Source organism: Macaca mulatta, chromosome 17, assembly GCF_049350105.2.
Source record: "Macaca mulatta isolate MMU2019108-1 chromosome 17, T2T-MMU8v2.0, whole genome shotgun sequence".
Lineage (NCBI taxonomy): Eukaryota > Metazoa > Chordata > Mammalia > Primates > Cercopithecidae > Macaca > Macaca mulatta.
Window position 1 is genome coordinate 71,916,211 of NC_133422.1, and position 23,238 is coordinate 71,939,448.

The following is a 23,238-nucleotide window of genomic DNA, read 5'->3' on the forward strand; positions in this document are numbered from 1 at the left end:
TCTTTATTTTTATTTATCAAATACACAGTGAAATTTAGAAATGAGATACGCTCTTATGAAGCCAATTTACTTTTATTGTGATAGGATATATTATTGAATGCATACTAATACTTCTGGACCAGGAACTCTTTGTATTTGTAACAAATTTATACAAGAGAATTTTGTAAAACAAAAATGAATAACCTATACACCAGAAATAAAAGTATTTTGTATATTAGTATTAGAATAGAGAAAAAAACTAAGTATCTAGTACCAAAAGGAATTTTCATTTGTTAACTGTTCTAAGTCATGAATGTGAAAATTATGGAAAACTTAACTTTTAACTTATTTTTATTACATAAAGATATTTTTCCCAAATAGAAGGATAATAATAAACAATGTTACATAATCAAAGTCTATAAATGTATCAGAATTCTTATTTCAATCAGAAAATGGCAAATGTTTTATCCATTTACAAATGGCAAGACGCGATCTATAAAATATGCAAACTAAATTAATCCCCTATGAACAATCAAGTGACTCCAAGATTCTGTCTGATATAAAACAATACCTTAGCTAAACATCCATATTAATGCCAGCCAAAAAAGGCAAAATAAAGTCTGTCAAGTAAAATCGGGGGGAAAAGGTATTAATTCCATTAAAATAACCTTATGAAAAATGAAATATCTTCAGTATATTTTTAAATATCTTATTTTAAAATATCTTTAGATATCTTAAATATATTTTTTGAAAGTCAATATTCCTTTAAACAGAACAGGGAACTACAGACAGGGTGTGGTAGAGTGTTTCCTTCCTACCTGTAAATTGCAATTCTGCTGTACCAGTGGTACTGTATAATCTATCCCTTTACCAGCATTTGTAGACTTTATTTAAAAAGTCAATCCTAGCACTTCCCTTATTAGGCAATACTCTTCAGCATGCACTATTTCAGCAGTGGAACATTTCTTCAAAAAACACCCATGAACAGTAAACTGAACGGAAAAGATAGTAGTGCTTCCCCTCTAGACTAAGAATGGTCTAGCATCCAGAGTGAAGTCTGTTTCTACCACAGCAGTAACTTTACCTACTACAGATTTCAAAGACCAATAGAGAATTTTTACAAAGAGGAAAGCTTTTGTTTTACTCACACGACTTCATATAAATTACCATAGTGCCAAATCTTTGTATTTCCATATTAAATATTATCACCACTGAACAGACTATTTGGGCAGTACATCAACTAATACTAGTGATTTAAAGGCACTAACTTCATATCATTTCTTTCCTTGTCGCTCTAGATTTTATATTTAAATATTAAAATTTACATGATCACCAAATATTTATATTTATATCTGTATCTATATATCAAGAGTAAAAGATGATTAACTGATTACAGAGAAAAATTTAAACTTCTCTTAAATGATACTCTAATTTAAGGGCATTTTATCTTGGAAGAAGCTTCTATCTTCTAAGTTTATAAGAATAAAATTTCCCAGGTTAAAACTTGATCCTTAGTATGGAAGGCATTTTGCGTTTTGACAATAATACCTAACTTATCATCCATTAGCTTTATCTGTTACTTGCTCATTTAGTCTTCATATCAAATTTATATGGTTATGACTTATAAAATCCTTTTATAAATGGGAAAACTGAGGCACAGAGATATTAGGTTAACTTGGTCAAGGTCACATGAGTAAAAATTGTATAGCTGGGATCAGTACCGTGGCAGTCCTGCTTCAGAATCCACTCTTATATATTTTGTTGTACTACCAGTTAAAAAATTATTAAGCATTAAGCTGAAAAGTCCTTTGGAAGTCGCCTAAGCTGTTCTCATATTTAAATTATCTTAAATAAAATTGATTTCACCTTAGGTATTTTCATTTATATCTGAATATTCCTATATAAAGAAAAATGTTTAAAAATTTATGAATATGTAGTAAATATACAAAAATATATAATAAGCATGTAGTAAGTGAAAAAGTCATTTAGTACATGTCAATTTACATCAAGCGGAACCCTTATCTTTTTCAAATGAATAGTTCTACTGTCTCAGGACATTATTTTATGACCACATCATCTTACACTAAAAAAAGTTTATCTGGGAAAAACAAGGGGAGGAGGTAGGTTCTCAAGTTGTGCTCAATGTGTACAGCATGGTGTAATGAGTACAGCATTTAAAACATGAATGAAGATTCTGGCTGAAGTCTTACATCTGCTATGTCACCAGCTGTACAACAGTAGACACATCATTTTAAATTCTACGAGCTTGAATTTCCTTACTTATAAATTGAAGATTATATCACCTACCTCAAAGGTGTGTTGTGGGGGGAAAAAGGGAGATATCTCCAAAGGTACTCCATCATTACTGCAAATTTCAAACCTTTTTTGAATCCATATTTATGGTCATATTGGGCCTCTTGGAATAATAAGTATTATAAATTTATTATCTTTTGAATAAAGATGCATGTTCTCTTATTCATCTAACCTCATCCTATAAATTTTGGGATTTGGCAGACAAGTCCATGTTTGCTTACATACTTATTTTGATGTGCTATTATTTTTATAATTCAAGTTATATTACAAAACTTCATGAGCATCTAGTATGTGTCAAACTGTTTCAGAACTAGGAATGCAAAGACCAAAACCATGTGCCTGTCCACAAGGGACTCATAACTGGGTATGAAGAAATAAACATGAACTTCACTGTGATAGAATCAATTTTTTTTCTAGTGGTGAGCACTATTCTTTAGGAACACAAGAAGTTCTTGGCTCTGTTGTGATCAGTTAAAGCTTCACACAAGAGATAATGTGGTCTCAACTTTGAAGAACAAATTTTTGCTGCCAAGATATCAAAGAGAGGGGAACAAAAAGGAATATATTTTATTAAGTGAGATCAATGTTGAAAAAGGTAAAATAAAATTTAAAGTCGAAAATCTAACAACAGGAAATTCTAAAGACACTATGCATTTATTCAATGTTCTTTCCCTAAGACAAAACGCAATCAAATGAAATTGCCTGGGAGAAGTACTGAGATTGGTAGTTTGAATACTGAATTTTCATTTTATTGTAGAAGGGATAAAATGTTAAGTCCTGGACTGGTACGGAAGAAAGAGGTATACAACTTTATATTAATGAAATAAAAAGCCTGTTTTATATGTTTCCAATTTTCTTTTAATTTTCTTATTTACTGTGCATTAAGTACTCACGTATTTTACAAACCAATTTTAACAGCTGCAAGATTTTTTAATTTTTAGTTTTGCTTTTACTTAAAAAAAACACACAAAAAAACTCTTTAAAACAAAAGCAATACAATAGGCATAAAACTTCTGTATCTGAAAGCTTAATTGGAATAAATCACAAATTTAAGCCAACTTGCCATCTTCATGTCGGAGGTACTGGTTTCCGCCTCTGTCTCTAGCTAAGGACCATGCCTCTCCTTCATCACTCTCACAGAACTCTACCATGCTGTTCTGATCCAGTTGCACCCATGTCCCTTCAGAATTGGTTACCTGGTACATAACAAAAAGCATGATTGATTGGCTTGATTCTTTTAGGGAACTCAGTATGAAAACCAGTAAAAAGCTCACGTGTCTGAATAGTGTAATCATTCCAATACATTTCTACCAAGAAATTAGTTTCTGAAATTAAGGCCACAGCCTGAGGTAAGACAGAAGTCAATAAAAAGTTCTGTAAAATACTGCTTATTTATGAATTTGGTTAAAATAATAACTTTCAAAGCACAAAGATAATCCCTAAATAATTTTAAGTGTTACCCAAAAACACATGGCTCATTTTCTTTTTTCTGCACCTAAAATGTCCTAACACAGCCGATTTGCTATTATTTAGGTTGAGAGTATCCACAGTGTAACTTGAAAATGACCCTTACTGAGAAATAGCATGACACACTACATCTTCAAGCTTATCAGCTGAGGCAAATGCCACAGTAGCCTAAAGAGTAATTTTATTTGCTCAGGACTTCAGTGAGACCTATGAATGGGAACAAAGAAGTGAAACCTTTTGCATATGATCACATCTCCATACCGATCACATAGAATATTTTAAGTGCTGATAATCCATGATGGTATAGTACATTTGTAATAATGAAAAAATATATGCAAATACCAAACATTTATATATACAATACAAATCATTTGTTAATATATTGTTTTCACAAGGATAATTATGCAAATCATTAGACAGAAGCACAGAAAAATTATGTATTTGCAATACAAGTAAAGATAAAATACATTAACATTGAAAAACCAGTGGCAAAAATGGCAACCTTTAGAAGAGATGCTTTGGTTGTATTATATTAAAAATGAGTATCTTAGAAGTCATGAAGCTACAAGAATCCATACCTCTCCCACTGCTTTGACTTTGTTTCCCAGAACTAACATTCCAATTGGGATACCTCTAAGGTTAGGGCAGCTTCTGATGTTGTGACCTGAAGGTCCCGTCTTCACTACCTTGTACATGCCTGGCCCTCCTCGCAAGAATGGCATATCTTGTTCTTGCATTGTTGCTTCCTGTGGGCAGCAGGAGTTTATGTCTTTGAAAAAGTCATCAGTATTAGTTTTAGATTCCTGAAAATTTGAATAGGAAAGAAAAATAAACAAAATACAATCTATTATCACTTTCAAAGCCTTCCTATTAACAGCTTTTATAGCAAGTCTACAGTACTGTCAGTATATATAAAAAAAACACATAACTAAAGATAACTGAAGAATTAGTCATTGGTACTAAAGAATCTGTTTTTCAACAATAAATGCTATTTAAAATAAAGTTGAAGTCAAGAAAATATAGCAGGAAACCAATCGACCTCTGGCTTCTGCCCAACACAATTTGAGAAATACAATCATTCTTGATTTTACTTTTATCTTTAATGCAATGTTTAAATTTAACAGTAGGAAAAATAAAAATACTATACTATGTGAACCACAAGGGAATAACTTTGAATCATTATTACTGCATTATTGTATATTGTTATGGGTTAAAAAAAAAAAAGTCTAAATATTCACTTCTTCCCATGTTGAAATACTTATTTATAAATAGAGAAAACAGGTATGAAGAATCTGAAAACTGATCCATAAGCAGAGATGATGAAAAATATGCATTAAAATATAGCTATATCTTGGTATTTGTTCATTATGAATGAAATAATGATGCTTACAAAATTTTAACAACATATACTTTCTAATGTTGTAGAAATAAAAATGTCTTGCTAGATTTGTTAAGCCATTACTATGCAGTGATACATTAATGCTAGTAACAGAAAAGACTATATTTTTAGTAGAAAGGAGAAATTAAACATGGATTTAAGTAAATATAACATAAATTTATATTACTGAAAAGAGTCACTTCTAAAATGAAAGAAAAGAACCTACCCTAAATTTGCTGTTAAATTGCAATGCTGTGATAAAATTGTTTCCTATGTGAATGGAATAAAGAGAAATAATAACCTTTCCATATTTTCTCTTTTTCCGAACTAAATGCAAATAAAGGGTCCACACTGGGTGTTCTCATTGCCATCACTACTCCTTTAAAAGAGATTTAAAACTGCATTTTTAAATACAGTAATATGAACTCTAGAATTTATTTCATATTCAGATAGAGTACTAGATAACCATAAAGAGACACACATGCAAACATTAGGTTAAAACTGATATTTAATAATGTTATAAATAGAATAAAAATTTTAAAACTAACATTATACAAGACAAAACTGTATTAAATAGTTCTATCCCTACCAGTAGCCTCATATGAAAAGATATGTATACATGTTCATATAGACAGTAACACAGAATATTAAAAACAAGATCCTCAGGTTTAAAAATATGTGGATTCAAGAATTCTGTATACCTGCTACTTTGTTATTTCCACACATGACTGGTCAGGAAAAACGTTAAAGTCACCATTAACTTTCACATATTTTGTGAATCTCACTGTAGTGATGAATAACCAATTTTTACTTACACAAATATGTACTAAGAACAATTAATTTACATTTACTATAATTATAATTTACCAATATTCTTTTGTTACATATTGGAAATTTAATGGAAATGAGAATTTTAAACACTCAAAAAGCTTAGATTTACAACCAAAAATAAATGTAAAATACATATTTTATATACTCATCATATATATTTGTAAGAATTTATATATGTGCAAACCTATATGAATACACAGAAAGCGCTCAAGATAAAAATTGAGAGTAGCACAGGTCTAAACTTTACATAATACTTGCTATTACACTCACAAGATTTTCTGTAAACATTTTAAAATGTCTATTTGTAAATGGTCAATAAATAAATACATCATGCCATTTCACAGTTGGAAGAGGCAAGTTTTAATCCTACTCACAAATGATTGTTAAAAATTACATGGTGACATAAAAAAGCAAATATCCACAGATTAAGCAAAAAACCCCAATTTCATTGGTATTTAATAATATTCCTAGTGCATTTAATTAATTATAACAATAATTCTAACTTTTGATCATTCAGGGTAACACTGGGAGTTAAGCCTTGGTAAAACTAATTATAATTGCAAACTAGTCACTGAAAGGCAATTATGAAAACTTGTTAAAAATTTAAAACAATATTTTATTGTAAAGGTAATAAAACTATATTAATAAGTATAAAACAAAGTTTATCCAATTCTTGTGCTAAACAGTATAAAAAACGGACAGACATAAAGTCATAGAACTGTGCCTATCACACTCAAGCAATAGTAAAATAAATGTTTTATTCAATACTGAAATGTAAGACCCAGGTACCAGCATATTAAATTCGTGGAAATATTATTATCTTCTCCCTCCATTCCCATCCCATTCTCAGATGAACATTCAAAGAGGGAATGTGAAAGAGTTGGCAGCAGAAAAAATAAAAGAGCCATAAGGCCAGGACACTGCCACCTAAATAAGTTAGTTGTGAAAACACTAATCTTAGATATAATCATTGGAAAAGTCAGTCATAAACTAAATATAGCAAATTTGAAGTCATGTGGAAGTATCACTGAAACTAATAATACATTCTTTTTGGCAGGAGCAAGGAGAAAACTCAATTGCAGCACTTCACATAGATCGTTTTTTGGTTAAAAGGTTTTATTAATCTTAAGCAAAGGTTTCAAAGACACAAAACTTGTTATACATGCTGAAATACCTGAATAAAACATGATTGTTCCTTACAGTTAACTCACCTGGGGGAAAAAAGCTTTGGAAGTCCATGAAAATACGTCCAAATCCCTGACTCCTTGGCTAGCATTAAAGATATTCTGAGCAACAAAGTTTAAGAAAGAAAAATATCAACAAAGAAAGGGAACAGGATATCATCTGCAGAAGATGCGTGCACAGTAACAACATTTTTCTGTACTCTAGCACCAACACAGAATTATTATTTTACTAAAGAGAAACTGAAGCCATCTGAGTAAACAACACACTGAAGAAATTCTGTCTGATAAGTTTTTGTCAGAAGCTCTCCGTGGATATAGTGTGTCATGCCATTTACTAAAATTAAGAGCCAGACGTTGTTATAAAGCTTAAGATACTCAATGCAAGACAGAAACCTTAAAATTCTTTAAATGAGGACATATTTGTTCTAATACAAGCCAGATTTGTTTTATGACAGAAACCAGTCTGCTGTTTTATAATAAAAATGGAAATGATGTAGATTGTATAGAAAATGCAATTATTATTATGAATAATAATGGCATGTAGTTTATGTGAACTTATCACTTTTTGAAGTACAAAAATAAAAAAGTAAAAAATAAAACAAAAAGTCTCAGTCATTTTTTTTCAATTTTCCTTCCCTCTATAAGTAGGAAAAAAATCATTTGGAAATATTTCTGAATGCTACTAACAAATTTGATAAGAAAAACATAAATAATACAATTAATTTTTTATCAAAAGATAAAAATTTAATCAATTTTATCAAAAGACAGGCCTACTTTTCTCCATCTCAAAGTTTAGGAAATGCAGAGCATTTAGGATCTCTAAGTCAAAGTCTAAAAATGTTTTGTTAAGGAACAATCAATTCACAGAAACACCCCAGAAAAATCAACATTTTCACAAAATGTTTTACTGATAATTTAAATGATACATATTTTCATAGTTATCTCATGCTATCAATCTACATTTATCTGATCTGAAATTTAAATCTTTCCAGTGAGTAGCAATTGCACAATTTTACTGCTTATGTAAATATTATGATAGAAGGTTATTTTGAACCAAAAAAGCGGACATTCAAAATGTTAATAAAAAAGATCAACTAAGACTTCAACAAAAAAGAAACATCAAAATTCCCTATCAATTATGTCATGTTAGAAATGAGACTTTATTTACTGTTCTCCAGTTCTATATTTCCATATCCATATATACATATATATGTAAGAAATATATATATGTGTATATATATCATATATATAAGAAACTTATAAATGTAAGACATATAAAACCCTAAAAAAGTGTCAAATAATATGCCTAAAAATAAATGTAAACCAAAACCAAAGCCAATTGCCCCCTAATTAAAAGTGGATAGTGAATAAGGTCCTTTCTCTTTAGGTAAAGTGAAAAACATATTGCAGAGCATTTTGAAGTGCTATGTTTTAGGGGAAAAATGTCTTTACTGGTTCATCCATGTATATAAGAATTTGTAGAGTACTTGGTCAATGGTTTCTCTCCCTTACAAAGCATAGTGGCACAGACTTTTTTACATAAAACAATATCACTTCTTTTTAGCACATTCTATTTTTTAGCATAAATTAGTATTAAAACAATGTGAAAAGCAATTGTTAAAAGTAATGCAGGTAAAGTTAGTGATAAAGAAGCAATGTGGTAACTGGCTGACAATATTTAAAGCTTATATCTCTTTTAAGTCAATGTGCAAACATAAGTGCTTTCTCAGTCAACAGCATGTACAATGATATTTTAAAATGATGTAACTGCTAACTATGGTAATAAATTGCCAATAAAATCAATTCTGTATATGTTTCTATATAAACTGAAACTTTATACTTTTTTGCTTTTGTTCTGCAGTTGTAGAAAATTATTAATTCACACTGGTTTACCATAAGATTATTTTCAAAATGCAATGTTCTAATAAAATTGCATTTATCAAGAAGCAGAAATTTGATGAACAGACAGCTGGAGTTTAAAAATAAAATATACTTGAATAGCCGGGTGCAGTAGTGCATGCCTATACTTGTAGCTATTCAGAAAGCTGAGACAGGAGGATCGCTTGAATTCAGGAGTTCGAGACCAGCCTGAGTAAGATAGAGAGACCTCGTCTCTACAAAATAATTTTAAAACTTAGCTGGGCATAGTAGTACATGCCTGTAGTCCCAGTTACTTGGGAAGCTCAGAAGGTAGGACTCCTTGAGCCCAGAAGTTCAAGTTCAGCTTGGGCAATAAGACTTCATCTCAAACACACACACACACACACACACACACACACACACACACTCTTGAATAGTGTTCTGTGAAAATTTAGAAACATTTTAGTCTAAAGAGATGAACATTCACGAAAACGTTAATTTCTCCAAAGCCCCAATTTCTCACTATTAAAATATGTCAGCTTTCATATAGTATAATTTCACAGATTATTACAAGCACAGCTTGTGTGTGCATGTGTATATACATACACACATATATATATACAATAACATTTTATTCTCGAATACTATTTTAAAGGCAGAAAAGTTCTGTCAAGAAAATTAGAAAATTAAAGCATACTGGGAACCTAACTAAATTAATGAACACCAAATTGTAACTCTAAGCTGATAATCTTTCAAGGCATAGAAGAGACCAAGTAAGTGAATAAGTATCACAGTGAAACTATGTGACCAACCATGCCAAACGCTCAGGGAAAGAAAAGAAAAAATCTTCCATTGTGTTAGATAAGCACAAAGCTAAGAATTGCCACTGTTAAAGCAAAATGATAAAATAACTCAGGAAAATCAAGCATAGCATATATATATTAATTATTACAGTCTTAATTTAACTGTTTTAATCTCATTCTGTTTATGAAACTTTAACACTAAGCTAAATAACGAAATAAAGCTGTTCTTAACTAAGAACAGCACATTTACTAATGTTGTATTAAAGTTAATATCATGAGGATTAAAAAAACAGGTATATATATACATATACATACAGACAAACCTATTAACAAAATCAGGAAACCTGGGGTATGTTAAAGCTGTGACTGCTAGGTGTTATTAGGTAACCCAAAAGAATGAAATTGAATTTAAAATGCAAGAAACATTTGCCAATTTTATCAATTAACCCAGGTGATGCTATACAAACAAGATCAACAAATGATACTTTCTCTTCAACTTTACTTCAAATTTTTCAGGTCCCAAATTGTGGAAAATCAGTATACTTTCTATATGTAAACACCCATCAGCCTAAAATAAGAAGTAATCTGTATAAATGCATGGAGATATACAGAGACCCAAGTTGCTTCTGCAAGAATTCAGATTATATGGGAACTATAAAGATACCTTAGAATACTTCCATTGGTCTATCCTCTACTTTCCTTCATATAAACTTTCTCTTCCACTCACCTCCCCTCACAATGTTAAAAGATCTCAGTACCCAAAGAATTGGGTGTGTAAGTTTCAAACTATTAATGTCTCCTATCACAGAAGTACACTGTTTTCCAAAAAATTAAGCTCGTGATTCCAGAGAGTCTAGTGTCTTCCATGGTAAGTGCATAATAAATTCTCTTTTCATTTTCTTATTTGCATTTTCCTTGATATTTGAAACACTGTACTAGCCCACATTTTGTAGATTCCACATCTTTAGAATTTTAATTTAAAATCAATCAATGTTCCCCAGGTATGCCATCTCAGAATGACTCATGTCATCTTCAACACATATCATGCTGTTCATCCTCATTCAACCATTAAGGTTATAAGTATCTTTCTGTAGTTTGGCAGTTCTAGTCAAAGTAATAGGATTATCACAGCTATAGTTGCTTCATCCTTTTATAACTGTATTTATCCTTATCTCTCCACTAGATTAATGCATACTGAACATAAATGCACGGGCTTTGGAATCATATCAACTGGTGTTCCAATACCAGCTCCACTACTTTCTACTTGTGCTCCTGGGTGAGTGGCTATCTTTATTCATTGAAAAAATGAGAATTATAATATGCTTAACATCACAGGGTCACAATGAGGATTAAATGACATAATTAAGGCAAGGAGCATATATATGTTAGAAATTATTTTAAAGAGAATGATCATATCAAATGCAAAGAACTAAAATTAAGCATCCACAAATGTGCAAAGTATTAACAAATTGTAAAAACCTACTATGAGCAAAGTGTAATTTCTAACGCTTAAGAAGAAACCAGATGTGAGTAAGAAGGGATCCTGAATGAGTCCTTACCCTTAAGTAGTTTAAAAACAGAAATAAGAGGTACATAAACATAAATGGGCTGAAGGCAAGAAAAACAAATATTATAGGCAGCTGAAGAAAGAAGTAAGCCTTTTCTACTTGTACAGATTAAGTGCTGCCTGAGAAGGAAGAGGGAAACCTAATCTCCCCAGTACATATCTCTTTTCCACCCTCAATTCTCTGCTTGACCTATATCAACTATTCATCAATTCACGTACATAGCATGTCCCCAAAACTCTGAACATTTGATTCTCTGTCTAGAAATTCCTTTACTGTTTCCTGGCAACCTTTCTTCAAGACCTCCTCAAATGTGAAGCCATCCCACAACTTATCACAAAGCAACTTAATTATGTGAATATGGTATGTCTACCACATTACATGGCGAGTACTCCAAGGATCAGAACTTCACCCCATCTTATTTACTCTGTATCCCTCCCCTCTGCATCTCTACCCAATGCCTACTTTCCAGTTTAGTATTTATTACTAACAAGAATGCAAATAAGAAGTCTACGAATAAGACCTCAAATATTTACTAAAGGAGCAATTAATGAAATTAATGACTATAGCAAAATTGGGAAATGAAGAAGATCATCAATAAATTTTTGAGTCTGGACAACTTAAGATTAGAAAAAAATGGAAGCGAAACCATTCTAGATAAATTAGACAACAAAACAAAGACTCTTAAGACGTAAAGTCAGAAAGCATGTTCTCTGCTGGGTGCAGTGGCTCACGTCTTTAATCCCAGTCTGTAATCCCAGCACTGTGGGAGGCTAAGATGGGTGGATCACTTGAGGCCAGAAGTTCAAGAGCAGCCTGGCCAACATGGTAAAACCCTGCCCATCTCTACTAAAAATACAAAAATCAGCTGGGCGTGGTGGTGTATGCCTGTAATACCAGCTACTAGGGAGGCTGAGACATGAGAATCGCTTGAACCTGGGAGGTGGAGATTGCAGTGAGCCAAGATTGTGCCACTGAACTCCAGCTTGGGTGGCAAGGCAAGGTGCTATAAAAAACAAAACAAACAAACAAAACCAAACAAAAAAACCAAAACAAAAAGGAAGAGTGTTCTAAAAAGGGCAAAAAGTTCTACATAACTGATAATGAATGCCTCACAGAGGATCTGAACCCTTCATCTATTTAGCTCTATCTTTCCCATTGACTTAAAAATTATTTTGGAAATGATACAGTCATAATATGAATGTCTAATGCTATTTTGTCTCTAAACTAGAGCATTACTAAAGTGCTAAAACAGTTAAAGTCACCTTTGAACTAAATTAGGATATCAATATTTTTTAGTCAAATATGATGTTTAAATAGAATGACTGATAGATCAAAATTGAGCTAAAGTTCATACTTATAATGAATACACAAATTCTAAAACATGAGTAAATAAACAAGACAGCGTGACAAGATCACTTTAAGGATTATCTAATATGGGTAATTATAGCAATCTTATTTTAAAAAATAATTCATCCAACATTCAGTCAGTGTTCAAACTTCCAATCTCTGCCCCCACTCCTCTCTATAGTTTGTTTGAGTTGGGATCCAAATAAGGTGCACACATTGATGTCAACACAAAATTGTTTTAACTAGAAAAGGTTGAAGAGATAGATGTAAACAGTGCGGAAGGCAACTTTTTAGTACTTTCACTTCTTTTTAAGTTAGCAGCATTGGTGTTTGAATACTTCCAATTTTATTTCATATCTCCCAGTTTTCATTTTTTTATTGAGTCATGTTTTACAATTAATAGCCATGATTAAGGTTCGTTTACTCTAAAGGAACTGAAGAAGGAGAAAAGATAAGAGTGTTTTTCCAGTAGTAAATATATAAGAGATACAAAGGAAGAGGTAGCAAGATGCAACTATTTAGCTGTGTTATTTCCTTGAGGGGATGAGAGGGAATCATTATTCCCTCTATGCCCTATCATGTTTAGCCCTGCACAGTCGGATTCTCTTAAGAAGAATGTACTGACTGGGTAAGGGGTCTGCCCTAGTCCCTACAGATAAAACCTTGGAAAATCATGCCTGTCCCTGCCTATGTCAGGCCTCTGACCCTGTGTGAGCCCTCAGTTAACATCTGTACTTAAGTAACTTTATCCCGGATCTGTTTAGAGCCCTATGCCAGTTAATTTCCCTCTGTCATCTTTGATCACCACCCAAAACATAAACCCTTATGTCATCCACCTGTTCATTTTATTTATTTATTTATTTATTTATTTATTTATTTATTTATTTTGAGACGGAGTCTCGCTCTGTCGCCCAGGCTGGAGTGCAGTGGCCGGATCTCAGCTCACTGCAAGCTCCGCCTCCCGGGTTCACGCCATTCTCCTGCCTCAGCCTCCCCAGCAGCTGGGACTACAGGCGCCCGCCACCACACCCAGCTAATTTTTTGTATTTTTAGTAGAGACGGGGTTTCACCGTGTTAGCCAGGATGGTCTCTATCTCCTGACCTCGTGATCCGCCAGTCTCGGCCTCCCAAAGTGCTGGGATTACAGGCGTGAGCCACCGCGCCTGGCCTGTTCTTTCATTTTTATATCAAAACTGCTCTGTTTCTTCCTGATCCAACATCAAGCTATTTCCATCCCCCCATGACTTTAAATTGTGTCTTATGGACCCCTTCCTCCAACGGTAAACACACTGTTTTTATCTTTTTTTTTTTTTTGGTATGGAGTCTCGCTCTGTCGCCCAGGCTGGAGTGGAGTGGTGCGATCTCAGCTCACTGCAACCTCCGCCTCACTAGTTCAACCAATTCTCTGCCTCAGCCTCCTGAGTAGTTGGGACTACAGGCACCCGCCACCACGCCCGGCTAAGTTTTGTATTTTTAATAGAGACGGGGTTTCACCATCTTGAACTCCTGACCTTGTGATCTACCCATCTTGGCCTGCCAAAGAGGTGGGATAACAGGCGTGCACCACGTACAGCCTGTTTTTATCTTTAACTTTGTGAGTCACATCATCTGTGTGTCTTCAAGTCCATGCAGATGATCTTCCACCTGCCTAGCTTCTTAGTTCCCAGACTCAGGCACTTGCAGTGACTTCCATGTGCACTGCACTTCAGCCACCCTCCCATGGCAATGTAACAGAGCATCTCATTCGTTAAAGTGCTCTACCTATGATATCAAATACAAATACTCTACTTTATTGTCTGTATTTTTCCAGCTCTTTAACTACAGTGCATTCACTATATTGTCTTAGGATTTTATTAAATCTTCTAAATCCCTTGGACCTTCCATTTGTCCTTTCACATTTCTAACTTAGGTCTGAGTACACATTCCCAGAGTTGATTATCTTAATTGCTCTTTCTGTCACAGCAGCTCAGCAACTAGTACTAGAATTTGCTTTCTTGGCTGTTTCTTGGCTCTTTTAATTCTGGACACTTAGGGCAATAAAGGACTAGGCGCGGGATTCCAGCTGGGTCTATACAGTGGTCTCATTGAGTCTTTAGTGGCCCAGTAATCCTTCAAACAATATTCCAAATATTCATTGCATTTCTCAACCCCCTAACTTAACTCATTCTTTTCATTGTGAACTGATGGTTTTCCTATCTTCTATTTTAAGGGAACTTGTAGTCTCCCTCAACCTCTTCCCCTCGTCCCTCCCTCCTCCAAGACATAACTACTGCCATGCATATCCCCCGCTCTTTTACAGAAGCAAGCTCTCCAAGGTGCCCTTAATTCCATTTCCTCCTCCTGTTTTTCAGTCTTCAGCCTTGTCATCTACATCTTTAATTTCTCCCTTTTTCTACTAGTATCTTTCTTCTAACTTATAAAACTCTCAAGTCACTACTACTCTTAAAATGAAGAAATCAAAAAAACCCTAGCTTCCTAACAATACCAGACACTCTTGAGCTGTTTACATTAACAACCTCCGCACTCACATTCCAGTGAAAACCACCGGCAAGTATCTGCATGCCTCACTCCACTCCTTACCGCTCCTCTAAGATTTGTTACTCCCTTCTTTCCCTTAAGGAGACTGTCTACTACAGATAGTCTCTTGAATGGTGTTCAAAAACATCAAATAACAGAACACAATGCTTTAAAACAAAACCGTGGGATTCAGAACTTTGACAGATGGTACTTCTTGCTCTTCCTTTCTACCTTTGTTTATTGACTTGCTTTATCTGTGTGAGTATCTTTCTCTCCCAAAAGCAGCTCCTCAAATGAGCAAAGAAATCGGAGAAAATTTGGACTGGGGAGGTAGAAAAGATAATATAATCTGGAATAACGTTTTATTAGGGACTGAAGAAAATTATCTTAAATAAAACACACAATGGCCAGGTGTGGTAGCTCATACCTGTAACATCAGCACTTTGTGAGGCCAAGGCAAGATGATCGCTTGAGTTCAGGAGTCTGAGACCAGACCAGCCTGGGCAACATAGTAAGACCCCATCACCATATTTTTATTTTTTTTTGAGACAGAGACTCGCTCTGTCTCCCAGGCTGGAGTGTAGTGGCGCAATCTCGAATCACTGCAACCTCCACCTCCTGAGTTCCAGCGGTTCTTCCATTTGTATAAAAAACAAAACTCAACTCCCCCTTGCCCAACAAAAAAGTTTACATTGGAAAAAAAACTGTACAAAAATGGTGGTTATAATTATCTCTTTAAAATACACTTTCATAGAAGGTCAAAATCCTTTTTATTTTTAACTGCAGGTATAAATCTGAGGAAAATTTAGTAAGATGTAATTGATGTAATTTTTTGATTTAAAATTTAGTATTTTAATTATAGATGTATCATTGTTCAACTTAACCTCCGTAAAGCAGTAAGCCAACACTCTAAATTTTCTTGATCACATATCTTCCTTCTCTCTTCCTTGCTCTCTCTATATATACAAAGTCTCCACTGTGCTATTATAAAACATACACAAAAGCATATAAAAAAAATAAGATCAATAAATACAAATAGAAATTCCAATGTTTTGTTCACCAAAGAATTGTCTTGTATTATATAAATTACTGCTTTGGAGAACATTATTACGGACAATCAAGGAGAAAGTCAAATGGAATATACCGAATGGTTTGACATAATAAGCTAACTTTATAAACTGATTTTTAAGAAATTCAACTGTTTAAAATACTAAGTTTTTAAATAAAATTTTACCTGTGCTATTTATTAGCCCTGTCCTAAAGAGCACACACATTTGATGGTAATGAAAAAAGGGAAAAATCATTCTTTCCTGGTTAATATATAATATGAAGTGTGGGTTATTATTATACTTCATGAAGTAGCAATCTTGTGAACACTGGCTCTATTCTACTATACTTAACAAGGAGGTAAAATGAATTCTCTCAAAGACTAGGATTTAACTTCAATTAGAATACTACATAGCACCACAAGTCTAAATAATACTATTATAAGCCAAGAAAGAAGAAATTCAAAATTAGACAAAACACACAGCACTAATTGCAAAATGTGACCATAACATACATTTATACATGTTTTTGAATGTATATTTCTGAGTTCATAAACTTTAGTTTGGAATTCATTCCAAACAATTGTATAAATAAGAAAGAAAAAAATGTAACCAGTCTCATTTTCTACCTCTTGGAAAGGAATTCAGTAGTTTTAATTAAGTAGTAATTAATTAAATTTACTACTTCCTGCCTATCTGTGATGGATCATAATCTGCACTAAGGGCCTTAACCTTGCCCAACTTCACTTTCATTACACAGAAGCCCTTAAGAATTCAAAAAATTGTAAAGTAAAAGTTACTTAGTTGTGGGTTACCTCAGAACTGAAAAGCCTTAATTAAAGAAAGCCCTGTAAAAAAAAAAACAGCGTGTATCTATAATGCTTTTTAAAACCACCTTTTACTTACGTCAACAGGGACCAGAAGACTCTTGCCAAGATGTTGATTAAAAGAGAGGCACCAGGCTTCAGTGTAACCATTCATGTTAGGGACATACTTCTTTATTGTCTCATCATTCAGCCTCAGCCACACACCATCGTCATTATGGATCTATAGAAAAAAAGCAACAGAAACAAGCCAGGCCTTCCTGTAAGTCCTATGAGGCTAGCAACGTCTGAAAGTCTGCAAAGCAGGAAAATAATGGTGGATGTGGAGATTAAGCATCTAGTTTTTGTAGAAAGTAAGTCTGAGAGACCTTCCAGGGGAAAAAAAGCAGCAAAGAGTGCCAACACAATATGATAATTCATGTGACAAGATTATAAAAACAATTTCACTTCGGAATAAACACACAAGGAAACCACACTTTAAGATACATAGTTTAAACAGTAAAATCAGATGTTACCCAAAATAATACGAATCTTCCTTCCCTTATATTTATATTCTAAGAATCAGAAGTTACTTGGTTGTATTACCAGAAAAATATACTGTCTAAAGTTAAAGCAGTAAGAAACACATTTCAAAACAAACATTTTAAAATGTCATGAAAAACTATACCCATTTTCAGTGAATACATGTATAGATTTCTGAATACTATGTTGAACATTGTTCTTTTCATGTTCAAAATATAATTTTAGTTATTTTTTAACGATAAAATAAATGAACTGTTTGAAACTCAATGAACACATTCTATAAAGTAGTTTTAAAATATTTCCCAAACTGCTTAAAACACATTCTGACAAAAAACTCAGTAACCTTATTATTAAGAAAACAATGCAAAAACTTTCTGTCCAAAATTTACTACCAAGAGCTCCTTTATCAATTACCTCATCAATAAAAGTGATAGTTCCATTGACTTTCACTATGCCTATCTGCTCACTCTGAAGGGAAGGGTGGCTACGAATGCGAAGCCCTGCGCTGTCCTTGGCCACAAATTTTCGAACCTGAGAAAGGCAAAGATAAACAGTGAGGTAGGAAGAACATGGAATAGAGATCTTATAAGTAGCTAGAAGTAAAATTAAGCAGGTTTGAAAGTATCATAATTCTTAACAAGGTTCCAGAATTATTTGTAGTGAGGCTCCCTCTGCAAATAACAGTGCTTTATAACAACATTAACCACAGACCTTTTAAGCACTGAAATGTATATTACTGAAAATAAAACTTAGACAATTATATATATTTTAACTCATTTCTAAATATTGAAGATATGTGTTAAGAAGGATAAAAACCATTTGTTTCTGTTAGAAAAACAAATTCAATTACCAATATTTCATTTTTTAACATGCAGTTTACCAAAATGCCTGTACTTATTCTTTAGATTTCAGAAGTTAACTTTTCTTCTGACAGTAGAGGACATTTTTGCCTTGCAAACTTTACACTTTATTTCAGTAGACTTTTTGTTCATTGTAAATGTTATATAGCAGGAAGAATACAATATGTATCAATTACGATAGCATTACACAAAGAAATAAAGAAGTACATATGTTATAACTTAGAAATATTACCATAAACTACTCTCTAAATTTATTTAGGGATAATTAGAATTTAAGTCCTGAAATCAAGTAAAACGTTAGATGTTTACTGGCCATTTTGAAGCATCAGTGACAAACATGTAAAAATTGAATGATTCTGGCTCTCAGCTCATTCTGCCCTAACCTTATTAGGCTGAGGTTCAGTCTTTGGTTTGACCAGCTGAGTTCCTGGTGGTATCATCCCTTTTGGTGGGTCTTTTACTTTTACTTCCAGACCAGCATCTGTCAGAAAAATAAGAGAACTGTAACATATGAGAAAAAAACAGAAGGAAGATCCTTAAACCTAATCTTACAAACATCCACAGGCTATTTTTAAAAATTAACACAATCACGAGGTCAGGAGATCGAGACCATCCTGGCTAGCACGGTGAAACCCCGTCTCTACTAAAAAATACAAAAAACTAGCCGGGCGAGGTGGCGGGCGCCTGTAGTCCCAGCTGCTCGGGAGGCTGAGGCAGGAGAATGGCATAAACCTGGGAGGCGGAGCTTGCAGTGAGCTGAGATTCGGCCACTGCACTCCAGCCTGGGCGACAGAGCGAGACTCCGTCTCAAAAAAAAAAAAAAAAAATTAACACAAATATCTGATTTCTGTCCTTTTAAGGTAATGGATATTTAGTAAGCTAAACAAGAGAAATATTTTTAAAATGGCCCTAAGATTCTAAAGGAATATCTCAGGAGGTTAAGGAAAAGAAGGGGCTCCCTATCTTTAACTAGAACATATGAAATGATACAGAAAAAATGGAAAATAATTAAAAAAAAAACCCTTGAGAATTAAATCTTATCAGACAATATCAAATCAGAATACCACTCATCATCTCTACCAGTCATCTCTATGACAATGTAGCATGGTTATGAGAAGCTGAGGTTCTCATGTTAGACTGCTTTGGTTACTCCGGTATCTTGCACTAACTGTTTGACTCTCTGTGCCTCAATTTCTTCATCTATAAAATGGGAAAAATAATAGTATCTAACTCACCGAGCTGTTGTAGGAAATAAATGACTTAAAATGTACAAGGGGCCAGGCAGAGTGGTTCACACTTGTAATCCTTTTGGGAGGCTGGGGCGGACGGATCACCTGAGGTTGGGAGTTCAAGAGCAGCCTGGCAACCATAGCGAAACCCCATCTCTACTAAAAATACAAAAATCAGCTGGGCATGGTGGCGCACACCTGTAATTCCAGGTCAGGAAGCTGAAGCATGAGAATTGCTTGAACCTGTGAGGTGGAGGATGCAGTGAGCAGGGATTGTGCCACTGCATTCCAGTCTGTGCAACAGAGTGAGACTCTGTCTCAAAAAAAAAAAAAGTACATGTAGAACAAATTTAGATATATATATTAAATGCACAATAAATGTTAGCTATTATTATTGTAATTGTTCTAATGAATTATTATCTCTGCTTGTCCATGGTCAAGCAAGGTTGCAGCCCACTGATGGCATGGGAGAAAACTTACGAAGAAGAGCAGTGAAGTTGAGTATGGAAGAAAATGGATGATTCTAAGTAAGCAAGTCTTTTTCTTCAGCTTCATTCCAAAAAACAAATACAAGTGGATTTTTCTTATCTAATTTGTATCAGTTTCCTTCATCCCACAATTAGATAAGATGATGAAAAAAACTCTATCTACTGAAATTTTACCAGAATTTTTAGAGAGAAGAAAATCTTCACAATGTCGTTCTTGGCTATTTCTACTTTTGAATTCCTACTGTAATTTGTATCTCTTGTATGTCACTACTTATATTCTACTTCATATGATTTTGGTTTGCCTGTTTTACTTTCACAGTCCTCAGTAAAGTGTTAACACTTGACAGGAATTGTCTTACTCAGGACAATGTATGCTCAGAACCAAAACACAGTTGCTGAACTAAAGGCTTTATGGATATGTTGAAATAAAGAAGAGTGCAGCAAAGGCTGCTGGCGAAGGTCTCTAGAACGGTCAGGTGAACTGGACATATCTGAGTCTATATAGTTATATTAATGTATGAGAACATACAATTACATCAATGTAAAGTACCTCTTTACCTCCACTGACAAAGCAAACTACTTAAAGCAGAGTTTTCCAAATATTTTGGTGAAATATTAATTGGTATTATTACTATCTCCACCCTGTTTCTCTCTTTCCCACTAGCAAGGGGTCCCATGATAAGGATTAAACATAGACAAATTTCTTGATTTCAGAACTTCTCAGAATCCCTAATATGTTAATGTAGATTGTGTGAATGTCTCAAGTGAGACTACCATATACAAGTTGAGCATCTCTAATATGAAAACCCCAAATCCAAAAAGCTCTAAAATCTAAAACTTTTTGAATGCTGACATGATGCTCAAAAAAAGTGCTCATTGAAGCATTTTGAATTTTGAAATTTTGAATTAGGGATGCTCAACTGGTAGCTATAATACAGCTATTCCAAAATCAGAAAAAGTCCAAAATCTAGAATACTTCTGGTTGCAAGCATTTCAGATAAAAGATACTCATCCCGTACCAGGTTTTTGAAATCTATCTGATCACAGAAACCCCTTTTCTTGAGGAGCATCAGGAAAAATAACGTTACAAGAAATTCACACTGATAAGTACTATAGTTTTCTCCTTGTTATCCTATTATACACACAGTTTAAAAGTAAAGGAAAGGAAAGATTAATGCCTGAAAGACAAGCAGTATGTTTTTCAAAGTTAATGGTTGTGATGATTAGTTCTAGGTGTCCACCTAACTGAATTAAAGAATACCTAGAAACCTGGTAAGGCATAACTTTTGGGTCTGTGAAGGTGTTTCCAGAGAAGACTGGCATGTGAATGTGAGTGGAGTAGGTGGGGAAGATCTGCTCTCAATGTGGGCAGGCACTGTTCAATCAGCTGGGGACACAGAGCAAACAAAAACAGAGGAGAGGTGAATGCATATCTATTTTCTGGAGCTTGGATAAACACTTCCTCTACTGTCCCTCGACATTTGAACTCCAGGGTCCCCAAAATTTAGACTCCAGGACTTATATCTGTGCCCCTCCTGGATTCTCAGGCCTTTGGCTTCAGACTGAGAGTTGCATCATCTGCTTCTCTGGTTCTGAGGCCACCTGCATCCCAGGGTCTCCAGCCTGCAGGTGTGGCCTATCATGGGACTTTTCAGACTCCATAACTCTGCAAGCCAATTTTCCCTAATAAATCCCCTCTCATGTATCTAATATAGTCATGCATTGCTTAAGGATGGGGGAAATGTTCTGAGAAATGCATCACCAGGCAATTTCATCATTGTGCAAACATCAGAGTGGACTTATGCAAACCTAGATGGTACAGATTACCTGGGTTATATGGTACAGCCTATTGGTCTTAGGCTACAATCCTATACAGCATGTTACTCTACTGGATACTGTAGGTAACTGTAACACAATGGTAAGGATTTGCATATCTAAACATATCTAAGCATAGAAAAGGTACAGTAAAAATCTTACAGGACCACCACTATATACGTTGTTCATCACTGACCAAAATGTTATGAGGCACATGACTGTATAGATATCCTATAACACATTGATAGATTGAAAAATGCATTCATTCATCCATATTTACTGTCATTACGTGCCAGGCACTGAGCTACACTGGGAGATCCAAGCATGAATGCTTTCTGCTCACAGTCAGGCGAAGCACAGACACACCCACAAGGGAGAGACAGGGTAACACAGCACCGTGGAAGAGAGCACACCTGACTATTCACATCAGGGAATGCAGGGAAGGAGTCATGAGGGCTACAATGCTTGGGTGGACACCAGAAATTATTACAAAATGTTAACGCACTAATTACTCATTATGAATGAGAAAACAAGGCCTCAAATAACTTATGAAACCTATCCATATGTATGAGGCGAGTTAAAGGGCAAAACTAGAAGATAAAAATAATTTTGATTCTAGTTATTCGAAGTAAGTAGTAGCTCACAGCTTAAAAAAAAATTACCAATTTCAATGCCATCAATGGTAACATGAATAGTGTAGAGTCCAATAGCCCCCGGAGTCCAATTTGCACAATAAGTCCCATCATTATTGACACGGATCAGCATATTCTCACTGGGTCTGGAAAGAAATAAGATGGATGTTGGAAATTTTACTTTTGGTTAAGCAGCCAACATCATTACAATAGTTCAGCAAACATTTAATTTGTTTGCATACCTCCTCGCAATCCTACCACCCTGCCATAGTATGCTTGTCTACTCTCCAAAATGCTTGAATTTCACTTCTTTCTTACCTCAAACCTGCATCACCTCTCTTCCTCACTCTCAGGTGATCATGACCTCACCTCTTTCTTGTGAGACAATAAGCAATCAGATACAACCTCAAAGTTGCAATGTGATTAATAAACCTACTTTCCCCTGCCTTCTCTCATGGTAGAATAGAGGAAGTGTCCTGGATTTGATCCAAAGCTAGCCCCTGCCCTTGTCCTGTGAATCTTATTCCCTCAACATTTTTATGCTGCAATCACCTTGTTCTCTCTCATGCATCATC

At 34.2% G+C, this 23,238-nt stretch overlaps 1 protein-coding gene across 17 annotated transcripts in view; it reads right to left on the reverse strand.

Annotated features, from left to right (window-relative positions):
- MYCBP2 (MYC binding protein 2) overlaps positions 1-23,238 on the reverse strand; it is a 286,215-nt gene that overhangs the window by 76,753 nt on the left and 186,224 nt on the right. For 8 of the 17 annotated variants that reach the window (XM_077973872.1, XM_077973875.1, XM_028837601.2 and 5 more), the window contains 7 exons: positions 22,694-22,809; positions 18,883-18,980; positions 18,054-18,170; positions 17,200-17,340; positions 7,180-7,254; positions 4,338-4,562; positions 3,356-3,488 (listed from right to left, as the gene is read on the reverse strand). In XM_077973872.1, coding sequence (XP_077829998.1) covers positions 3,356-3,488; positions 4,338-4,562; positions 7,180-7,254; positions 17,200-17,340; positions 18,054-18,170; positions 18,883-18,980; positions 22,694-22,809 — 905 coding nt within the window. The remainder of the gene's footprint in view (positions 1-3,355; positions 3,489-4,337; positions 4,563-7,179; positions 7,255-17,199; positions 17,341-18,053; positions 18,171-18,882; positions 18,981-22,693; positions 22,810-23,238) is intronic. The other 9 variants (XM_077973877.1, XM_077973874.1, XM_077973873.1 and 6 more) reach the window with 3 other exon arrangements.